Genomic DNA, 22,959 nt, shown 5'->3' with positions numbered 1-22,959 from the left:
TTTAGCACAAGCATGATGGAAGGGAGGAAAGAGGACACATTTATTTTTAAAGAGTGTGGCTTTTAAAAAAATGTTAATGCTGGATACCGCCCCATTTTCAAAGGTGGACAGTTTGGCTTAACAGCAAAACTATTATGTTGTTACCCTTGGATTTTAAAGAAAGTTGACTGCTCTCTCTTTCTCAAAAAAATAAACATTAAGAAACAAAAATTTTAAAAAAGCCGGGGGGCGCCTGGTGGCTCAGTCAGTTAGGCAGCCAACTTTGGCTCAGGTCATGATCTCATGGTTTGTGGGTTTGAGCCCCGCATCGGGCTCTGTGCTGATGGCTCAGAGCCTGGAGCCTGCTCTGGATTCCGTGTCTCCCTCTCTCTGCCCCTCCCCTGCTCATACTCACTCGTTCTCCTTCTTTCTCTCTCTCAAAAAAATAAACATTAAAAAAATTTTTTTTAAAGAAAGCAGACTGGCTCATTTGCTCTTGATTTTCATTATCCTGAGTTTACTTTAAAAAGCACGTCCTTAAAACGCGCCAAAATTCGTTCATTCATTCGTTCATTATTTGTTTATTTAAAAAGCTGCTCAGCTAGATTCTTTCTATGTATGAAAACAAATGGAAGACTAGGTAAGAAATAAGTCAGCAGAAACACCATCTAGAGATTTATACCACTTAAGCGAGATGACCATGCATAAAGCCACTAATTTGTTCCCTCCTAAGTCACATCATTAGGTGCTAGAAGGAATCTGCAAACGTATTCCAGCAAGCTGCGGAAGGGCGAGGATACTGCTCTTCAGTGTTGTCTCTTCAATATGTCACTGAAATTTGACATGGTCTCTAGAAAAAAGGTACACTTGCGTCCTAAAACATCAACTAACTCAGTCCAAGATTGACCTCCATCGGTCAACAGACTGTCCACGGAAGCTGGGCGCCAGGCTCCTGGTGCCACATGCCCCCAAGAGTGCACAATGCATAGTATACTTTTGTGAGTCATATCCTTCAAAATGTTAATTTGTCTCACCTACTCTTTTAGATGATAAACTACACAACTGTCGTCTAAGCAAGGCAGGAACTATCTTGCACTTTGGAATCTTTTTGGTCTCTTGAATAGTGCTATATGCAGAGGAGACAGTTCATGAATTGTTAAAGGCATAAATCCTACTTAATAATACTTTGCATAGTTCTTTTTAGTTTATAAATCACTTAGACATGATCTCATTTGCTCCACACAATGACGTTTGGGAAATAAGGCTGGTGCTATTAACTCCTTTTAAAAAAGGAGTGCCTCGGGGCACCTGGGTGGCTCAGTCGGTTAAGCATCTGACTTTGGCTCAGGTCATGATCTCACAGTTTATGGGTTCGAGCCCCACGTCAGGCTCTGTGCTGACAGCTGGCCTGGAGCCTGCTTCAGATTCTATGTCTCCCTCTCTCTCTGACCCTCCCCTGTTCAAGCTGTCTCTCTCTCTCAGAAATAAATAAAAAACATTAAAAAAAAAAAGTGATACTCAAAAACAATGTATGGAAATTGAGTGACAGAGCTGAAGATGGAGACCACATTTTGATTTCCAACTCCAGTGCTCCTTCTGCTGTATCACACTGCCCACCATGGAGCTGCTAGTTGAAGCTTTATAGCTGAGAAAAATTAGACTTAGAATAAAAAATTCCACATATGAAGCAGGACAGATGGTTGTGAAATCCCGCTTTTATCATGTCTTATTCCAAAAAAAAGAACATGAAATTGGAGGAAGGCAAACATTGGGGACAAAGGTTATGTTTTAGGCCAACCTGCAGGCTTCCCTCAGTTTTCTTGTTTTTTCAGTAGTAGAACTGAAACATATAATCATGTTGTTTCTTTTGGTCTTAAAGTTCTCAAATTCTTCCCAAAGTTTTACGACTGTTAGTTTCCTACCTCTCTGAGTAAATGGGGTAGGATAAGCTACAAAGAACGTTTTCACCAGAACCCACTGCCTTGATATTGTGGCGTTTGCATGTGCGTGTCTGGACTTGACTTTGGTGGATCTCCCTGTGGAAGGTAACAGGATGTTAGAAATTAAACAATGCAGTGACAGGAGAGCTGGGAAAGGGCGGAGAAGGAGAATGGCCACTGACTTAAGAAGGGGCAGCGTGGTGTGGTGAAAAGAACAAGGGACTGGGAGTCAGATACCTGGGTTTCTGGCCCTACCTCCATCACGTAGGAGCATGTGACCTTGGCTGACCACTCCACATTTCTAAGGCCTGGTTTTCTCATCTGTGAAATAGTACTTACCAGCCTTGCCCTGCCTCCTCCCCAGGGTTGTTGCAAACTTAAATAAAAACATGGAACATTTTGCAAACAAGAGACTTATTATTCATAATTCTAACTCCACGTGAGAGGTACCTAAGAAGGCAGGTACCAGAAAAAGTAGATAGGCAAACAGATTTGTAGAGTATTTATCTCTAAGGCTTCAGAAGGATTTTACAAAGGACTTGGGGAAAGCAGATGATTATTCTGTAGCATTAACATACAAGATGGCATGAGCCACTATTAAAAAATGTGACCGGGAACCATTTTCTATACCTATTCATAGATTTTAAAGGAAACACGAAATACCTCTAACAAAGGATGGATTAACATTTTAAAACGTAGATAATAACCGTGACTCAATTATCCCCTACTTATTCATAATGACTGCTACCACTTAGTGACTACTGCTATGTGCCAGGCAGTGTGCTAGACATTTACATATTTAATCCTCACAGCAACTCTTATAGTTGCTGACTCCATCTTATAGATAAATATAAGCTGACAGCTTAAACTTGTTTGAAATTGCAAAGACAGTAAGTGGTGGAGTTGGTATTCAAACCCATAGTCTTTCCAGGCTCAGTACAACTGGGCAACTACCTCCTTAACCTACCCAGTCCTATTCCCCAATCTTCACATGCCCAAATCCTTATGCTCCAGGTCCACTCCAATGCTGTCTCATTAATGAAGGCTTGTTCCAGTGACTTCCCCGGAATGTTCCAAATAACTCGTATCTACCTTTCTTAGAATATATCATACTCTCTGTTTTCTATTATATATTGTCTGTTCCTATTTCACTGCCTCAGTTAGACTACGCCCCACCCCCACCCCCCCTGCATGTAAGTTCAAGGAGTATATTCCATGAACAGAATGAGATGATGGCTAGTTTGTTTACTTGCATAATCTTAGGCTTCCCTGATACCAGGCTGGGTCCTCAGGATGAGGAAGACACAGTCCCCAGCCTCCAGCTGCTCAGGAGTCTAACGGCTAAGACTTGGTGGGAGAAGTGATGTATGCTATGGAGGGGATACATATTTATCTCGGTATCTGCCACTATGCCTGTAGAGTGAGTGGATGAATGAGGTAGGATGTGAGCTGGATCTTAAAGTGAGAGGACGACATTTGGGTGGAGCGGAGGCAAGGGCAGTGGGAACTTGTTTGAGTAACGAACTGGGGTCGGAAATGAGCGTGGTCTATCTGGAGGTCAGGGGAGAAGGGGTTAGAGAACAGGGGAGAGACACAGTCTGTCCCAGGGCCTGAATGCCGGGGCCCCATCACACAGCCCGTTTGCAGCAACCACAGCCCATAATCTCCCCAACTCGGCTTGCAACTTATCGTCTTACTGGCAGGCGTCAAGCAGCAGCTTGCATCTACATTCTTCCCTGACCGTAATTCAGCACTAGCATCAGCTGTGTGTGTGCGCTTCAATTTGAACCTTGGACTTGGCAGTTAGGTAGCAAAAGTAAAACGGGATGTTTAAATGGCATGCTGGTGGCTTTTAGTCAGAATACTCAAGAGCACAACCTGTGACTTAAAATTGTACTTTTCAAAGTCGTGTTGCTTGGCAGTTACAATGGGGTTAGTGATTGGAGGATGAGAAAACAGGGACTTCTTTTGGGAAGTGCTAGCATAAAGCCCTCAGACTGCGCTCCATGTAACCTGCTCATGAGGAAAAGGGCTTAGTTTTAGGATGCATCAGGGAGCTGCTTTGGATATCAAATCAGAATCCTGTAACGTGAAAGTGAAAAATCACGTCATCCAAGAAATTTTAATCATACTGTCTTTTCTTTAAAAAACCAAACCAAACCAAACAAGCTATCCCAGAGCTTTGAAGCCTACCATGAGGAGGGAGTCCATGGCCACACTGACACTATGCCAGTCTGCAATCCTGGACACCAGAAGCACATAACAGCAAACCTGCTTCCGTAGGGACCGGTCTGTGAATGGTAATGACCGCACAGAGAACGGAAGTGTTTTCTTTTACAAAAGATGTAAGAGGCTCCCTTAGGAGCGTGAGTTTTTTTACCCTCTGCCCTAAGGAGCAAGGGTTTGGGAGGGAACTCCTCAGTCCACGGTCGCTCTCGGAAATTCTCAGATTTCCTCAGAGGCTAAAAGTGCTGGCTCCAGCTTTGTTTGCATTTGTAACTTCCAGCCTGGCTTCCTGTGGTGGTTCTTACTTGGAGCCATTCTGCAGCGCTCATTCGGTGGTACTTCGTGCCCACCTTGTAGCCCATTTTTCACGAAAGCACCATCAAGTGGTACCTGCTACTCATCCAGTGTTAATGCACTTGGCACAGTTGGCACAGAGGGGCACTGCACAAATGTGTGAGTTTAGGGCTTAATGGGTTTACTATATCACTGCCAGGAGACCTAGATTCTAGTTTTATTGCTCTAGATTCATGGGTCAACCATGCTTAGAAAGTCGTTTATTTTCCCTGTACCTTAGAAGTGAGAGTTGCTGGAAACGTCGGTGTTTTAGGAGGGGAAGGGCAGGCGGGTTGCAACGCGGAAGCATTTCTATGTAAGCATCTTGGGTAAACTGTCTAAAGAGATCTCAGAAGAAAGGAATCCAGTCTCTCCAGTTCCAGTAATTTGTTGCCATTTTGTTTTCCGTTTTAAGTATTTACATTTTTTCTAATTTTGTATTTACAGTTTTGTATTCTTTTTCTTGAAAAGGGTTCCCAAATCATACAGGCTCTCTGTTCCTAATGTGGACACATATGCTAGCCAAGGTGGTCTGTCCTTTGCCAATAAAGCTACTGTGTCTCTTCTAAGACCACTCCCTATGAGGGGGAGGTGAGAACGGTGGTGGGAGAGAAGGAAGAGGATCATCGGGTCAAGAAAGACCTTGTTTACGTAACAAGAGGAGGCCCAGACAGCAACCCTCCCTGAGAGGAGGGTGGAGCCAGAGGAGGCAGTGGGGAGGCAGGGCAGGGGGACTGTGGGAAAGAGCCTCCACTTTGTTCTAGCCACTGAGACCGGGAGTGATGAAGATGCAGCTGAAATGTAAAAAGACCACTCTGGCTACTGTGGGGAATGAAGAGAGACAGGACAAGAGTGAAATGAGGGGGAAAAACTGGACTAGTGCAGTGTCAGGCAGGAGAAGGTGGTGCCCTGGACTGGGGTGGTTGTCACAGACACGGGGGGATGGAGGGCAGAGGTAGGGTTCCACATATTCTTTGTAGGGAGAGACAACGGGGTCTGCTGCTGAATCAGACTGTATCTGGCGGGAGGGAGATCAAGCATCATGCGCCGGTGTGAGCGTCTGCGGACAGGAAGGGGGAGGTAGGCCGCTCGCAGGTATGTCCAGGCTGAGGCACCTGTGATACTCCACGGTGGGGGGGGAGGGGGTGTCAAGTTGATCTCTGGCGACCCACAGTTGTCAGGAGACAGTCACGATGAAAGTGTAACTCTGAGGGTCATAGGCATACAGATGATTCCCAAAGAGGGAATGGATGAGATCACATGAGACAACAGTAGAGAGAAAAAAAGAGAGGAAGACCTAAGATGGGGCCACGGATAATTTCTACCTTACATAAACTGTTCCAGAGAATACAAAAGAAGGGAAAGATCCTCAATTTATTTTATAAGGCTATTAAAACTGTGTCACTCACATCAGACAGGATTATTATGTGAGAAAGAAAAATTCTAGGCTAGCCTAATATCAGTTCACAGAGGTAGATATTCTAAAAATGAACAAAATGGGGTGCCTGGGTGGCTCAGTCGGTTAAGGGCTCAACTTCGGCTCAGGTCATGATCTCATGGTTTGTGGGTTTGAGCCCCGTGTCAGGCTCTGTGCTGACAGCCAGCTCAGAGCCTGGAGCTTGTTTTGGATTCTGCGTCTCCCTCTCTCTCTGACCCTGTCCTGCTCACACTGTCTCTCTCTCTCAAAAATAAATAAAAAACATTAAAAAAATAAAAAAAATTAAAAGTAAAATATAAAAATGAGCAAAATGGATGTAATAATATAGGAAAAAATAATATACCATGACCAGGTAGAGTGCATCTCAGCAGGCAAAGATGGCTTAACATTAGAAAATGTATTAACACTAACACATTAGTATAGTAAAGGAGAACAAATATAGTGTTATCTCAATAGATTCAGAATAAGCATTTTATAAAATTAAAAATACACACACTCAGTATACACACACAAACACAAAATACTATTTGGCCATAAAAAAGAATGAAATCTTGCCATTTGTGATGATGTAGGTGCAGCTAGAATAAGTGGAATATTAAGTGAATAAGTCAGGGAAAGATAAATACCATATGATTTCACTCATATGTGGAATTTATGAAACAAAACAAATGAACAAAGGAAAAACAAGAGAGACAAACCAAGAAACACTCTTTTTTTTTTCTAAGTTTATTTATTTTGAGAGAATGAGTATGTGAGCAAGGGAGGGCCAGAGAGAGAGGGAGAGACAGAATCCCAAGCAGCCTCTGATCTGTCAGCACAGAGCCCGATGTGGAGTTCAATCGAGCTCAGTCTCGTGAACCACAAGATCTGACCTGAGCTGAAATCAAGAGCGGGCACTTAACTGACTAAGCCCCCCAGGCACCCTTGAAACGCTCTCAACCATAAAAGAACAAACTGATGGTTGCCAGAGGGGAGGTGGGAGGAGGATGGGTGAAATGGGTGATGGGGTTAAGGAGGGCACTTGTTATGATGAGCACGGGGTGATGTATGGAATTGTTGAATCACTATGTTGTACACCTGAAACTAATACAACACTGTATTTTAACTACATTAGAATTAAAACAATAAAAAAATGAAAAAAAAAACCCAAACACATACATTCATGATTAAAAAAATAACTCTTAGTTGAGCTGGGAAAAGAGAACTTTCCTTTTGCTAATAAAGGCTATCTATCTAAAACTGTAATAAATATAATATGTAATAGTGAAAAGTTAGAAGCATTCTCTGTAAAGTTAGGAATAAGACAAGGCTATTCATTATCAGTGTTCCTCTTCCATAATAAAATGGAAGACAAGAAAAAGCAACATAAGTAAAAACTGAAAGGCAGAAACAATGTCGTCATTCACTAAAATGATGATTGTATACATAGAAAATCTAAGATAATCTAAGACAAACGACTGTAATTAATGTTAGCAAGGTTGCTATATACACTCGCAAAATATAAAAGTCAGTGGTATTCCTGATTATTAGCCATAAAAAAGTTAGATGCTATAATAAAAAATTTATAATAGCAAATAGAATGGTAAGCTACCTGAAACTAATAAAAGATATATAAGAACTTTATGAAGAAAATTTTAAACCTTCACTGAGGTACTTTTAAAAAACAGAAAAGGGGGAGCGGCTGGGTGGCTCAGTTAAGTGTCTGTCTTCGGCTCAGGCCATGATCTCACTGTTTGTGAGTTTGAGCCCTGCACTGGGCTCTGTGCCAACAGCTCAGAGCCTGGAGCCTGCTTCGGAGTTTGTGTCTCCTTCTCTCTCTGTTCTTCCCCTGCTCATACCCTGTCTCTGTCTCTCTCTCAAAAATAAAGATTAAAAAAAAAAAAACAGCAAGAGGGGCACCTGGATGGCTTAGCCAACTTTGGCTTGGGTCACGGTCTCGAGGTTTGTGGGTCTGAGCCCTGTGCTGTTAGCGTGGAGCTCACTTCAGATCCTCTGCCCCTCCCCTGCTCATGCTCTCTCTCTCAAAAATAATAAACATTTTTAAAAAAAGGAAAGAAAACATATAAAGAGATACCAAGTTCACAGTAAGGAAGACTTGGTACCATAGTATCAAATCATGCAAATACAGTCCTTAAGAAAAGGAAAAAGTTCTGAAGAACTGTAAGTAGAAGCCTCACCCTATCAGATATCAGGACAGTTGGGGGTATCTTCCTTTTCTCTTGCTATGAAGGAACATGATTTAGGTGTAGCACTCCTGGCCCCTCTCCATTCTCTCACTCTCTCTTTGAGGAGAAGGGCCTTTTCTGATGGGTGAATTTAGAGGGAAAAGTAAAACTTGGGCTCTCTTGGCTCAGCCCCACCTGGTTTCCTACAGGAGTCTCTGACTGCTCCCTGCAGAGTGGTCAAGGGCCTGACTCTGTGAGGAATGCCTGGGTTTTCCAGTTCACGATGCAACCGAGAGTGGAAGGTTTATTTTGAGTGATGTCTTTGCAAACCCTTTTTATTTTAGATCTGAATCCACATTTTCCAAAAGGCTTTATCAATAATGAAACTGACATTTGGACTTCTATTACTCTGTCTTTTGTATGTCACTCCTCACATGGCTCCACAATTCAGGGGAAGAAAGGATGCTTTTTACCGGGTATCCTCAAACCTCAATGTGACAACACTGAGTTAATGTCTGCTGGCTCATCATTATTTACATTAAGACTCAATTCCTATCCCTTATGTCTCAGGGCACACAGGTCCATATCAGTACCAAGCTTTTATAAAATATTTTGATATTCTAAGTAGAATTCTTTCAACAATTGTGCATTTGCTTAATAGGAGTCCTATCTAAGATCAGACATCCAGAACTTGCAAGCTGAGGATCACAGAGGACAAAAATAAAAAATGTCGGCGTAAAGGTCAAAGATGTCCTTTCTCATTACTCTGAGGGCCTATCCTTCTGGCACAGAAGAAAACGAAACCAATCTTGTACCTTTCTTCCTACAGATAGTTTTTCCGTCTAACCACAAATTTGTGAGAGGAGCAGGGCAGGGATTACAGATGAGGAAATTAAGTTGCAGAGAGGTTAAACTTCAAGTTCACCCAGCAGGCTGGAGAAAGAAGTGGGAAGAGAAGCCAGTGCTCTTTAGAAGAAACTATTCTGCGCCCAGCTCTGCAGCTCTTAAGGCTTGAGTTCCATTTACATGACTTTGTAAATTATTGCCCGTCATCCAAGAATTCAAACTTCAAGAATGACTAAATGACTGGAGCCAACCAGGTGTATCAACCTAATGTCTTCTTTGCAACAGAATTTCCCTGTCCCCCTTCTCTTTGTAAAGGACTTGTCTGTCCCCACAATACATTTCTACACAGCAACTTGCCGCCAGGGTACCAACAGGCACTGACATCAAATATAAGAAACGATTTAGCGTGGGCCTCCTGGTCCCAGACTGGGTCCTGCTAAGCTGACCTAGTTGTTGTCCGCTTTCTTCCCTTAACTCTCAGAGCCACTGATCCTGATGCTCATTCTGTAGTTATGTCTTTCGTGTGCTCTTCAAAGAAGTCCCAGGGTCTCCTGGTCTCCCTTCTGTGAATCACACTGGCTGTCCCCCATCTCTGCCTCAGCAGTGCACTCAAGAATTCCTCACCCAGGAATCACCCAGTGCACACAGCCAACCTCCTGGTGTTCAAACAATACGCCCTTCCAGAGGGTGCTTCACTCCACTTAGCCAGGCTGGGGTGTAGACCCACACACGCACAATGGCTGCCTTTCCTTTCCTTCAGGTATCTTAGTAAAGAAAGCAGGTGTGGAGGGATGAGGAAGCCAGGAAAGTTTCTCCCGATTATTACCCACGTTCCAATTTCTGAGTGTCAGAGATAAAGGTACTCACCACCTGACCATTAGTCCGTGCTCCATGAAGTTTTTCAGGTTAGGGAGGGTTTGCCTCAAGTCTGGGGTCCCTAGTCCATGTTGGTATCTTAGCTGCAAAGGTGGAAAAACAGAATTAAAAGAAATTCTGGCAGATACCAGGCAACGCTTCCTAAACATGATCCATTCTCTAAGTTTTTTTCTTCTCCTTTTGAACTCTAAAAGAGGAAATGTAATTGTATGATCCCAATATCGTTGACCATACTTTCTGGATGGTATTTAAAAGGTAGCCTCTTCAGTTCCTGCTCCCTTGCCTCCTAAAGTTGGAGAAGTCAAAGAATGGCCAACTGTGGAATCTGCACATTTCAAACAGCTCTGCAGGGTTTGCTAACATCAACTCCAGGGACATATATTATAAAACCAGTGTTTCGTTTCAATGCTGAAGTCTGGCAGTAGATACTATGGGCACATTCAGCCCTTCTTTCACTGACCCTTTCCCTTTGTATAACCAAGGGCAATGTTGTGTTCACCTCTAATTCCCAACAGTGTCTGACGGTGCTAGTGCTTGGCTAATGCTTATTAAACAAATAAATATCAAGCCATTTTTTTTTTAAAGATTTTTATTTATTTCTAGGAGAGAGAGAGAAAGACAGTGTGAGCAGGCGAGGGTCAGAGAGAGAGGGAGTCACAGACTGAAACAGGCTCCAGGCTCTGAGCTGGCAGTCAGCACAGAGCCCGACGCGGGGCTCGAACCCACGAACCGCGAGATCATGACCTAAGCGAAAGTCGGACGCTTAACTGACTAAGCCTCCCAGGCGCCCCAATAGCAAGCCATTTTTGATAGAAGCTGTGCTCTGGTTTTCTCTCATATTCTTAACTTTCCTTTTGTCCAGAACCAGGCCACAGAGCTGTAGAGCTGGTATGAGGAAAGTATGGCCTATGGATGGATCTGGACTTAGTTTTACTTATTTCTGCTGGAGTTGATTTTCTAAAATTAGGTCCTTCTATGTACCTTGGGAAACTTGCTAGATGGTTTTCATCTGTCTGTTCCTTGCGTTCTCTGACTCTGTCTCTGACTACCTCTTGCTTCCTTAACTGGTCATAACAGAGATCTGAGGTAAGTATATGCACATATTCATATGCATGCTCTCTCGCTCTCTGTCTCTCTGTCTCTCTCTCTCTCTCTCACACACACACACACACACACAACATTAAATACATAGTTAATGTACAACAGTAGAAATGTATTTTTCAAATGATAAGAAGAAAGTACTTTGTAAGCTGTATACTGGTATACTAACATGAAGAATTATCAGTCTTGAAGTTTTATTTTTTCAGCACCTAAATTTAAAGTGGCTAAGCCAAACTTCTAAATATTTTCCTCTCTTAAAAAATAAAACCACTAGTAGGGATCCTGGCTAGCTCAGTCGGTAGAGCATACAACTCTTGATCTTGGGGTTGTGAGTTCGAGCCCCACATTGGATGAGAGATTATTAAAGATAAAAAATGTCTTAAAAACAACAACAACAACAACAAAAATAAAACTGCTACCAACAACAACAAAATCAAAGTTTCCTTTTGTTTGGATCTACTACTTAACTGATTTTTTTTACTTAAGAGTGACACTTACCAGAGAATTTACTCTCATTCCCCTTAACTCCTTAAGGAAAACCCCAAGCCTAACCAGATCTCTCGAATGGTATGAATATACACATGAAGTAAGGAAGGAGAAACACAGAATATTAAAATGAAAGGTACTCTGAATATTACTTAAGCCACTGCTTTCTTTCTGCAGATGGGGAAACTGAAGCCCAGAAAGGGGAAATAAATTCTCTAGGACCATGTGTTTTAATAGCAGAGATATTATTAGCTTGAGCCTCATTCTGACAACCATGCTATTCCACCATCTACCCCAAAGTCTGAGAACAAAATTGGTTGAAATACTTGAGAAGACAAAGGGAAAATATTCTTTTTCTTTTCCAAAGCTAGCTTGGTGACCTAAATCACCTCCTGAGATTTGTTGACCTTGAATTATAAGATCTACTCCATATTAAATGACATCATTTCTTATATTAGTATAAAAGCATTTTTTTTGCCATACATTGATAAAAGTAAAATGGCTGATATCCCAATGTGACATTCCTGAATTCATTGTTTCAATAAAAAAGTGAAATTGTTTACACATGGCATGGAAATTTCACCTGTGATTCATACTGAAAAATATTAAATATAAAAAAAAAAAACCACCCGTAGAAATAACACTAAGCTATGTGTCCCTGAGCTAGTACATAGTCAATTGCCTGCCTCAGGCTTCACAATGGAAGGTGGGTGTTGAATTCTTTTCAGAGACCACAATGAACATTTTTCTTCAAGTCTGATTTCAACCAAAAAAGGAAAATGTGGCAATTCCAAGCCTCTACCCAGGTCTTAACTCTTCATTTGCTGTATAGCATTATCATTTTTTTTATCATAGAATCCTAGGATATTATAGCTTAAAGAGATCCTGGAGACCATTTTTCCAACTTCCTTCCTTTCATAAATGAAGAAACTAAGGCTCAGTAATCGCAGCTGATCAGGGACAAAGTCAAGGCTGGGTTACAATTTTTTTTTAATTTATTTTTTATATCCAAGTATAAGTAACATAACTGTTATGTTAATAACATCACACATTCACCCTGTATAATGATTCAACAATTCTATACATTACTCGGTGCTCATCACAAGAAGTGTACTTTTAATCCCCATCACCTATTCACCCATTCCTCCTCCCCCACCCACCCCCGCCCCCACCTCCCCTCTGGCAACCACCAGTTAATGTTCTCTGTATTTCAGTCTGCTTTGTTTATCTCTTTTGTCTTTTTCTGACTATTTCATTTAGGTCCATCCATGTTGTTGCACATGGCAAGATCTCATTCCTTTTTATGGCTGAGTAATATTCGTGTGTGTGTGTGTGTGTGTGTGTGTGAGAGAGAGAGAGAGAGAGAGACATCTTACATTCCATTGTGTGCACACACACACACATCACATCTTCTTTATCCATTCATCTAAGGATAGATGCTTGAGTTGCTTTCGTATCATGGTTATTATAAATAATGCTATAATAAACATAGGGGTGCATATATCTTTTTGAATTAGTATTTTTGTTTTCTTTGGGTAAACATCCAGTAGTGGAATTACTGGATAATATGGTATTTCTATTTTTAATTTTTTGAGGAATCTCCATACTGTTTTCCACAGTGGCTGCACCAGTTTGCATTCCCTCCAACAGTGCATGAGGGTTCCTTTTTCTCCACATCCTTGTCAACAGTTGTTGTTTTCTTGTATTTTTGATTTTACAAGACGAGAGTTTCTTTTCTTTTTTGGCTAGAATTTCCTTAAAAATTTTTTTTAAGGGTTTATTTATTTTTGAGAGAGAGAGAGCACATGAGCAGGGGAGGAGCAGAAAGAAGGAGACACAGAATCTGAAGCAGACTCCAGGCTCTGAGCTGTCAGAAGAGAGCTTAACACGGTGCTCAATCCCACGAACTGCGAGATCATGACCTCAGCCGAAATCAAATGCTTAACTGACTGAGCCACCCAGGAGACCCTTGGGTATGATTTCTTCATAACAGCTCCAAATTCTTTCTGCCATGCCACCCTTTAAATTTTCAACATATAAACCAAAAAAATTCACACATAATACATATATGTTAAATTTTAGAAATAAAGTACATGTCCTGTTTAATAAGTCTAAATTGCTATAAGGCTTATAATGAAAAAGCAAATTTGCTCTTCAGTAGCAACTTCTTCTTTACCTTCATATTTCTAAATAGTATGATTATATTAACTTTCCTATTCTTCCCAGTTTTAAATATCGTCTACTGCATTCCACTATGAAAAATGAAAATTTCACTTTTATATTACACTTCTCTTACACAAACATTTTATCCCCTCACCCATACATCACCTACTGACTTTCTGTTAAAGAATAGGAGGATTTAACTCTCTGCCCTCCCAAATATATTTCTCTTCATCCTCAAGATATTAAATACCACAGTTTTTTATTAGATCAATATTTAGTGCTTACTTTATTATATACTGCTAAGCTATGTAACAATATACTATTCCTTTTTTGAACTTTTTTGGTTTGCTTTTCCTGAAGTGATAATTGTCATTTTTCCTACTTGTTGAGTACCTATCTTAAAGACAGTGTTAATTGTTGAGTACTTATGTACTTATCACTAGATCCCCCCTAAACTAGGACAAAACCCTAAAATCCTTCTCACTCTGATTAAATACATCACATAATCCACCAGGGCCATTTCCCCCTTAGAAGCACCCCTTTCTCTCTTCCATTCTGAACTTGCTGCTCTTAGGGCCTTCTCCACTGCTCCCTTCGCAGAACCTTCCTTCCCCATCATCTCTTCCGTGTCAAAGCTGTTGTTTCTTAGATCTCATGACTTCCTTCTTGATTTACCGCCTCATCATGGCAGTGCATATCTTGTAACAGCTCTCTGGGAAAGTGAGCATAAGGAGGCATCTTTTTTGACACCTTTATTCTATTCTCACGCTTGAATAATAGTTTGCCTAGGTATAGAATTTAAGGCTGAAATAATTTCCCTTTGAAATTTCTAAAATATTGTTTCACTGCCACTTAACTTTGCATGTAGCAACTGAGAAACCTGATAACATTCTGATTCCTGATCCTTTTTATGTGAGCTGATTCTTCTTTCTGGAAGTTTTTGGAATTTTACTCTTTAACTCCAGTATTCTAAAAGTTCACGGTGCTAAGTCTCTGTTTTGGTGTTTTTTAATTCATTGTGCTGGGCATTTCATGAGGCCTTTCAATATGAAAACATTTACCCCCTAATTCTTCTTATTTATTATTATTATTATTATTTATTAACAGCAACAGTAGAATTTTGTCATCTCCTCTTTCTCTACTTTCTGTTACTTCTGGGTTTCTTCTTCTTCCTCCTTTCTTTTAGATTCAAAAAAACATTCAAGGCGTTATGAATGAGACTTTCATCAGATAGTCTATGCAGAGTTTGCTGACTGGGGAGCGGGGGAGGCAGGATTGGTTTCACTATAGAGTGAGGATTGAAACCTAGCCCTTTTTGTGGGGCACGTGTCAATCCCAGTAGCTCTCACTGTTGGGAACTATATTTCTCTAGAGGGAATCATCCAATCTTCTGCCTAGGAATATAATCTGGATCCCATTCTGAGAGGTAAAGTAGGAAAAAGTGGTTGGGGGAATTCAGTGTTGGTATGTTGGACTCCAGCGGGATCCCCTTGTTTTCGGTAAGGCATCTTATTTCTTGCCCCAGTATACTATGCAGTTCAGAGTTCAGAGCTTCTCTGGTTCAGTTTTTTTTCAGAAAGTAAATCTCTAATCTCCCACTAGGGTGTGCGCAGGGATAACTGCTTGGCTGTGCAGGGAGGTGAAGTGAACTGGCAATCCTATTTCTCTTTCTATAGACTTTCAAGCAGCCTCCTGTGTTTAGACCCATTCCTTACCCTACACTCTGTGAAGTACGTGATATCTCCAAATCCCAAGTCCTTCTGTGAGGGCTATGGCTTGAATTACATGGTTACTTGAAGGCTCTAGGTTTCCATTTTCTCCATTCTGCCAACTCAGTTTATCACTCATTTATTTGTTTGGATTTCTCTAAAATTTTGTTGACTATCACTCACTCTTGTCTCTTCTGTTCTTTTCATCCCCATGAGTTTGCAAGTTTAAACTATTTTATCTAATACTACTAATAAGTAGCATTTCATTAGGGAGCTACCATGAATGAGTATATTCAATTTGTTTATCATGCAGTCCCCTACATACATAACAGCTTTTCAATATGGCTAACAATCTTCCTTTTAGACAGTGCTCAATAGAACTCTACTTCCTGTCTATGCCTTTGTCTAGGCATCCTCCATCTGGCTATATTCTTTTTTTTTTTTTAAGTCTTTATTTATTTTGAGAGACAGAGAGAAACAGAGCACACATGTGCGAGAGAGAGAGAGAGAGAGAAAGAGAGAGTAGGGAAGGGGCAGAGAGAGGGAGAGGGAGAATCCCAAGCAGGCTCTGCACTGTCAGCACAGAGCCAACATGGGGCTCCATTTCAGGAACCCTGAGATCAAGATCTGAGCTGAATGCTTAACTGACTGAGCCATCCACGTGCCCCCATCTGGCCATATTCCATCTGTTCTCAAAGTGTGGACACAAGTTCCACTTCCTGTAGGTAGCTTTCTCTGACTACTCCAGGATAAGGGAGCATTTTACACCACTCCCCAAATGCCTTCCTACACCAAGTCTGCATGTGCTATCTTTGGAAAGCCTTAACTAACTGAGTAGGCACTTGATAAATATTTATTAATTAATAAGTTAAATCAATGCTGTGGGGAGAGAATGAGAAGCATCATGGTACATTGCAATGAGTTTCGATGCAAAAGATCTGGATGTGAATAACAGTGCCGTCAGTTACTAGTTGTTTGACTTGGGGTAAGTCATTCCCTTCTTTGAGGAGTTTCAGTTTTCTTGTAAAATGGGGAATGTTACTTGTCTTACAGAACTGTTGTGAAGATTTTTAAATAAGATAAAGTGTATACAGTATACCAAACAATATCTGGTACATAATAAGTACTCAATAAACTATACTTATTACCATTATAATACATATATACTCCATATATTATCATTATCAGAGCATCTACCACTAGGCTGGGCATTAAACTGGTGTCCAAAGATGGCTTATCACTTAACTAATTAGAATGAGTATCAGAAAAGGTGGGGTGGGGGGGTTCAACTCAAAGGGAAAAAAATCTTAAGTTCATTGTTCACTTTTTTAAATGCTAATTTTTACTAATTCACTAAGTTTCCAACTGCAAGCACTCCAAAGAGGCAGTAATGAACATAACACATGTCAATATCTTTAAAATAACTGCACAGTGAAATGGAAAGACTGATACATGATGTAGGTGGTCAAGAGATCTGGGTGACTGAGCCCTACTGTATGATCATGAGCAAGTTCCTCCCTGCTCTGGCTAGCCAAATAATTTTCAAACTTTTTTTCATGGTTCTGGGATCCTTTGTTCAAATGAAATATTATGTAGAAGCCCACAGTGTAAAGCAAATAAGGAACTTCTCTAACCAAGGAAAGTGGTGGAGTAGAATTAGAGCTCAGACAGGCATTCTCGGCTTGCAGATCAAACGCTCCTGAAATGTTCATCTCGATGAGCCTTTCAAAGTTCTGTGAGTCCACTTTAAATGCTCTAAAGTTACAGGTTTGCACCACGGTATAGAAGGATTTTGATATAAAAATACGGTTTGCGCAGCACACATTCACAGTGTGAGAGAGGAAAGAATATCAGCCCAGTAGGCCCCACTTCTGGTTTTGCTCACTTCTGATGGTGTCAGAAGTCAAACTTGGCTAAGAGGGTGTCAAACCTTTATGTGTCCACCGACGGGGTAGGGTTGATGGAAGAGCCTATGGAAGGTACCTTTCTGGACATCTCTGGGGAAGTGTATGAAAATGGAAGGGATAGGATGGGATTCAGTCTGGGGCGCCTGGGTGGCTTAGTCGGTTGAGCGTCCGACTTTCGTTTAGGTCATGATCTCGCGGTTCGTGGGTTCGAGCCCCGCGTCAGGCTCTGTGCTGACTGCCAGCTCAGAGCCTGGAGACTGCTTCAGCCTGTGACTCCTTCTCTCTCTGATCCTCCCCTGCTCACGCTCTCTCTCTCTCTCTCTCTCCTAGGAATAAATAAAAAACATTAAAAAAAAAAAAAAAAAAGGATGGGATTCAGTCTTCTATGCTAAACTATGTCAGGTAGAGCTGACCCACTATTAAAATGTACATACTTTAGGAAAGAAAGAAATCTAAATTTTTAAATAATTCTTTAACAAGTTAACTCTGGTGACGTATTAGCAGAAACAGGGAAAAAAGGAGTGAGGCCGAGGAGGAAAAGACAGAGGACAGGGAAAGGGGAGAAGGAACTATATTTACTAAGTTCCTACATATTCTACTCTTTCATTCATCAAGTATTTATTTAGTGTCCACCAGGGCAGGGCCTGTAAATCAGCTCCGTCTCTGGAATGACAGGCCTGGACTCATAGTCTGTTCTCACCACATAATGTATGAACTCTTGAACAAGTCACATGACCAATCTGCTCGTATAGAACACGAGCAACACTGTTTGCCTCATAGGATTGTTGTAAGAGTTCCGTTAAGATGGTTTTAGAGAATGGAAACTCCTGAGGCCTGAGTTTTAGAGGGTAGTCATTAAAACTGCTGAAGGCCCAGAGCGCTAAGCTCAAGAGTTTGGCCTTCATCTTCCCTGTCAGCAGTAAGAATCTACTGCAGGGTTTTAAGCAGGGGACTGAATGAGGAAAACAACTCCAGAGGCAGCTCTTAAGTATAGGTTCAAAGACTGAAGTATTCTTTTCTCTGAAAAAAAATCTTATTTCACAGTCCTCAAAACCTGCCCTCACCAAGTACTATCAATCCCACACTTCCCTAAAGAGCTTGTTCTGCTCTCACTTCTGATTGGCGAAGGGGGATGCCAAGAAACCCAGGCAAATAAAATATTGCTTTGGGTCTGTCTAACTGCTTCAAATTAGTCTCTGAAATAAACACCTTTTGTAACAACTTCCTACTTAACCACCACCCAAACGGTCTAAGCAGTTTGTAAGTGGAATTTTGGTTTCAATTAGCTTGAATTTCAGCTTTACTTAGATTGGTTTAGGACTCCATGGGAGCAATTAAGTTTTTGTGTAACTCTGTCGCAGGCTAGTAGGTGAAAACTACACATAAATGATAAATGGGAAGAAGGAAGAAGAATGTTCAGTGGTTTCCCTGAAAGAATGAACAAATGCTATTGTCTATTAGCAAAAGAAACTGCCTATACTAAAATAACCAGGAAGATCTGGCTTTACAGTTACTGGAACACATAAAGGAAAGAAAACTAGAGCACAAAATACATTTAGACCTCAGCAGACAATTATAACCATGTCAATTCCATTAAAGGACCTTTTCTTTATTTTCCTCTCCCACACCATCTTTCTGTATAAAAATACAGTATTTTTCCAAAGCCACATGCTGGTTTCATCCAAATCAGTTTCACCAAATTAGATCAACTATGATATTAGAGCCTTTGTAGCTGAAATTAACTAGTTCCTACAGCTTCATAAATGGTACTCCACTGACTAGGTAAGATCACTTGCAGCTCTGTAGATTGTATTTTAAAATAAAGTGTGATTGTACTTCTAAGAAATAAATGCTGAGCTCTTATACTCAGTGAGCATCTGCTTATTGAGCTAAGAGAGCTAATTTAATATCAAAGTGCTCAATTTTATTTTTATTTTTTAAACACACAATTTTTCCAGGCCACGAAAGACTCAAGGGGTTCAGGAATCATTTTGTCATTTAGGTTTTGGCAGGAGAAATTCAGTTTAGACAACAGACACATGCACATGCATGTGCGCGCATGCACACACACACACAGACACAGACACACATAGACACACACACCCTTCCAAACCATATTCATCCACACAAGGCCACTTACTGCGTGGCTTATTAGTTCCATATGGGACTTGAGCTAAGCTGCATGATATGTTTGATACAAACCGTCTGTTACCGTGAGGGAATGTGGATTAATACAATGCTTCAATAAAGGTTACTAAAAGATCAACACTTTCGTGATGGGATTACAATGAATTCGACTACAAAGAGAACTGGTCTACAGGAACTGAAAAAATAAGAAATTAAAAACGTACATACGCATCAAAGACTTAACTTTGGAGTTTTGGCTTATGTAGTCCAAAATCTCTATTGGACTAGTGACCAATATTTCAATTCATTTTGAAATGCTAAGGTTTCACTGACATGAAAAGAACTAGATTAAGAGCTTTAAAAAAAGGGCACCACCATGTCAAAAATAAAAATCTGCTTTCTTAGAAGAAACAACTCTTTCAAAGATATGGAAAAGCTACTTAAGGAATATTTAATATGAGCAATAATATTGTTTCTTACAGTGAGTCATTGCAATATATACCTCTAAGGAAAAGTATAAAAACCTGATTACGGGCCTCTGGTTGCAAGAACAGCCTAAGTACTTTTCCATCCCCATCTACAAACCATGCCAGTTCTTTTCCAAAATAGATATGTTATAATGTAAACACCGGACACAGCTGACCTCAGACTTCAGAAAAGCCTGAAAGTCAGGTCTAAAAGATTTTAAGTCTAAGAAATGGCAATGTTTCTTCTACTCCTCCTTCCAATTATACTACCAACTACTCTTAGAGTCATGGGATTCATAGGAGAGCTGAATGGCACCTTTGAGAGCATCAGCCCACCTGCCTCATTGACCCTGTATGGTTAAGTGCAAGGTTACCTGGCCTACGGTTGAACAGATGGAGTCCAGGGAGCAGAATCTGTTTGCTGAGTTCTAACAGGCTTTTTTCTTTATATCACATGTTGTATTTATGAAGCACAGGTTCTATTTGAGCCAAACTTATCAGTGTAAAATCTGTCATATCAAAACCACTTCAATTAAGACGGCCCTTTGCTTCAGAATCTTATGTTTGCCAGAAACTAACTAGAAGCCCTATTAAACTGATGCAACTGTGGGGTCAGCCTGATCGGTAAGTGTGGTCTTTGTCACTGCCAATTCTTATGGGTTGCTAAAGAGGGTTAATAAAGCACACTGTAAATGGACAAGCAAGGCAGAGCTGGAGATCTGTCAAAGGAAGGTAAATCATACCCTTGATAGCAACTGCAACCAGCTTTAATTAATGATCATCAAAGAAAGGTTATGTTCTCAGGAGGCTAAAGGCTATGTGAGTGGACACACTTGCACATGACCCACTGAAGCAGATATGCTGTTGGGTCCAGCTCCCTGCCCTCGTGTTTAATAGTCCTGTGCATCCTGATTTACTCCAAACTACCTTGTAGTTTGTACCTTTGACCCAGTCTGGATTCCTGATTCCCTTAGGAGATATACCTTGTACCTAAACAGTTCAAACTCAGGATTTCTGCTGCTAGTTCACTGACTTTGATGCTATCTTGGTGCAAAGAACTATATTAGGCCAAGAAGGTCACAGTGTAATAAGGCAGAGACTGTTTTCTAGAATGACTTATAAAAGAAATCACAGAGTGTTTGGCCTCTTGCTCGTTTGTCTTCCTTCATATGTGTTTTTGAGATTCAATCATGTTGTTACATGTAAGAGCAGCTCACTCCCTTTCATTGCTGAGTGGTATTCTGTTGTATGGATATTACCATAAATTGTTTATCTGTATGTCAGTTGATGAACATTTGGGTTGTTTCATGTCTGGGCTATTATTGGTCCTGTAAACATTTGGGCATAGGTTTTTGTTTGAACTTTGTATTTTTATTCCTCTTGGACCAACAGTTACTAGTAGAAAACCATAGATAAATGTCTAACTGTATTTTTAAGATGCCAAACTGTTATCCTAATTTCGCATTCCCATTGGCCATATATGAGTGTTTCAGTTGCTCTACATCATCATCATCAGGACTTGATACTGTCAGTTTTTAAAAAATTTTAGCCATTCTACTAAGTATGCTGTAGTACCTTATTATGCTTTTAATCTGCATTTCCCAAACCACTAATAACATGGGGCATCTTCTCATATGCTTTTCTTGCCATCTGTGTCTCTTCCTCTGGCCCTCTTGCACTTTCTGTAAGTACTTCTGATGAATACCTGATACATCTGACCATACCCTCTGATTAATCTTAATACCTTCTAATCGATAATCTGCTCATTAATACCATTTCTACTTGATCTAGAATAGATTCTGTGTACAACACCACCACAGTCCTATTTGTACTAAGGAGCCACAGGACGTTCTTATGTATGCAGAAGTAAAAACAATGAAAATGCTATTTATGAATGTGGGATTCCCTCACAGACATTTAGGTAAATCTAATTATCAGTTTCATTGGACTAAAAAATGCCCTTCAATCAGCTGTTAGAACTTTGATTACATAAGGAATACAGAAGCCCATTCTGGCATCTCCCCAGCCATGTACACTGAGCACAGTACCTGATATAATCACTGGTAGAAATTACTTAATTCAGTCCAACAAATAATTACTGAACAGTGTGTGTGTGTATGGGGAGGGGGGATAATGATAGAAATAGAGATATGTATATGCCATTGTTTGTAAACAGGGAAAGTTTGGAAACTGAATATATGCTGAGCCTTTAGCCAGGTTCCAGAGTGGGATAATGACTGTGTTACTATAATGAAAATAATGCTATATATTTACAGAGCAATTAACTATGTGCTAAGTATCTCACATTGCATTATTTCATACAGCCCTCACTACTACCCTCTTACAACCGAGGATACTAAGCGTTAATAAGTGGTAGCACTTGAACTGGTACCTCAGGTTTGTCTGACCCTAGCCCTCTGAATTCTTAACCACTTCAGCATGATGATGATAATGGTAATACCAACAGCATCTACAGTTCTTCTCAACCTGCAATCTGTGCCAGGCATGGGACTTGACTGTTAACTTATGGCCTTTCATTTAACCTTCATAATAACCCCATGTGCTAAGTAGGTAGTATAATTTCTACTGAACACATGACAAAGTTTAAAAGGTTAAAGGAGCTGCCCAATATGTCACAGGTAAGCAAGCAGAAAAGCCAGGATTTGAATTCAACTGATACTTTACATCCCAGCATACAGTCTAAATACTGCTTCCACATTACTTAGAAAAGATTTTCTCATTCCTGGTTTAATTCCAATACTTCGGAAGAGACTCTCAGAGAAAGTCTTCTCTTCAGAGAAACACATTCCTTCTTTTAATATCAGACATTTGACAATAGCTACATCTCTACTCAGCTGTTGTTCGCTATGCTATACATATATAGTCTTTGAAAATCTTTGCTTGTAAGTTAATCCCTACAGCTTCTTCATCATTCTTTATGTCTCTGAACTCCCTCCAGTTTCCCTTAAAGAATCTCATAACGAGGTGCCCTAAAAGGAACACAGCTTTCCAGAACGCTCCTTTCTCTCAATAATGATTTTTTGCCCTCAAAATATTAATTTTACTATAATATCTACTTCATGCCCATCATATTTTTTTCATGCAATTCTTCTGACCTCACTTGAATAGCGTTGGAGTCTAAAGCCCATGTGTCCACTGTTTAGTCTCTGGTTGATAATAAATAAATGTAGTTTCA

At 40.5% G+C, this 22,959-nt stretch overlaps 1 protein-coding gene across 1 annotated transcript in view; it reads right to left on the bottom strand.

Annotated features, from left to right (window-relative positions):
• UVRAG (UV radiation resistance associated) overlaps positions 1 to 22,959 on the bottom strand; it is a 286,651-nt gene that overhangs the window by 15,831 nt on the left and 247,861 nt on the right. Inside the window, exon 14 of the mRNA XM_039228691.1 lies at positions 9,795 to 9,886. Coding sequence (XP_039084622.1) covers positions 9,795 to 9,886 — 92 coding nt within the window. The remainder of the gene's footprint in view (positions 1 to 9,794; positions 9,887 to 22,959) is intronic.

Source organism: Hyaena hyaena, unplaced genomic scaffold (genome assembly GCF_003009895.1).
Source record: "Hyaena hyaena isolate Hyena2069 unplaced genomic scaffold, ASM300989v1 scaffold_34, whole genome shotgun sequence".
In the NCBI taxonomy this organism is placed as follows: Eukaryota; Metazoa; Chordata; class Mammalia; order Carnivora; family Hyaenidae; genus Hyaena; species Hyaena hyaena.
The sequence above is the reverse complement of the archived record's forward strand: the minus strand, read 5'-3'. Positions and strand labels throughout refer to the sequence as shown.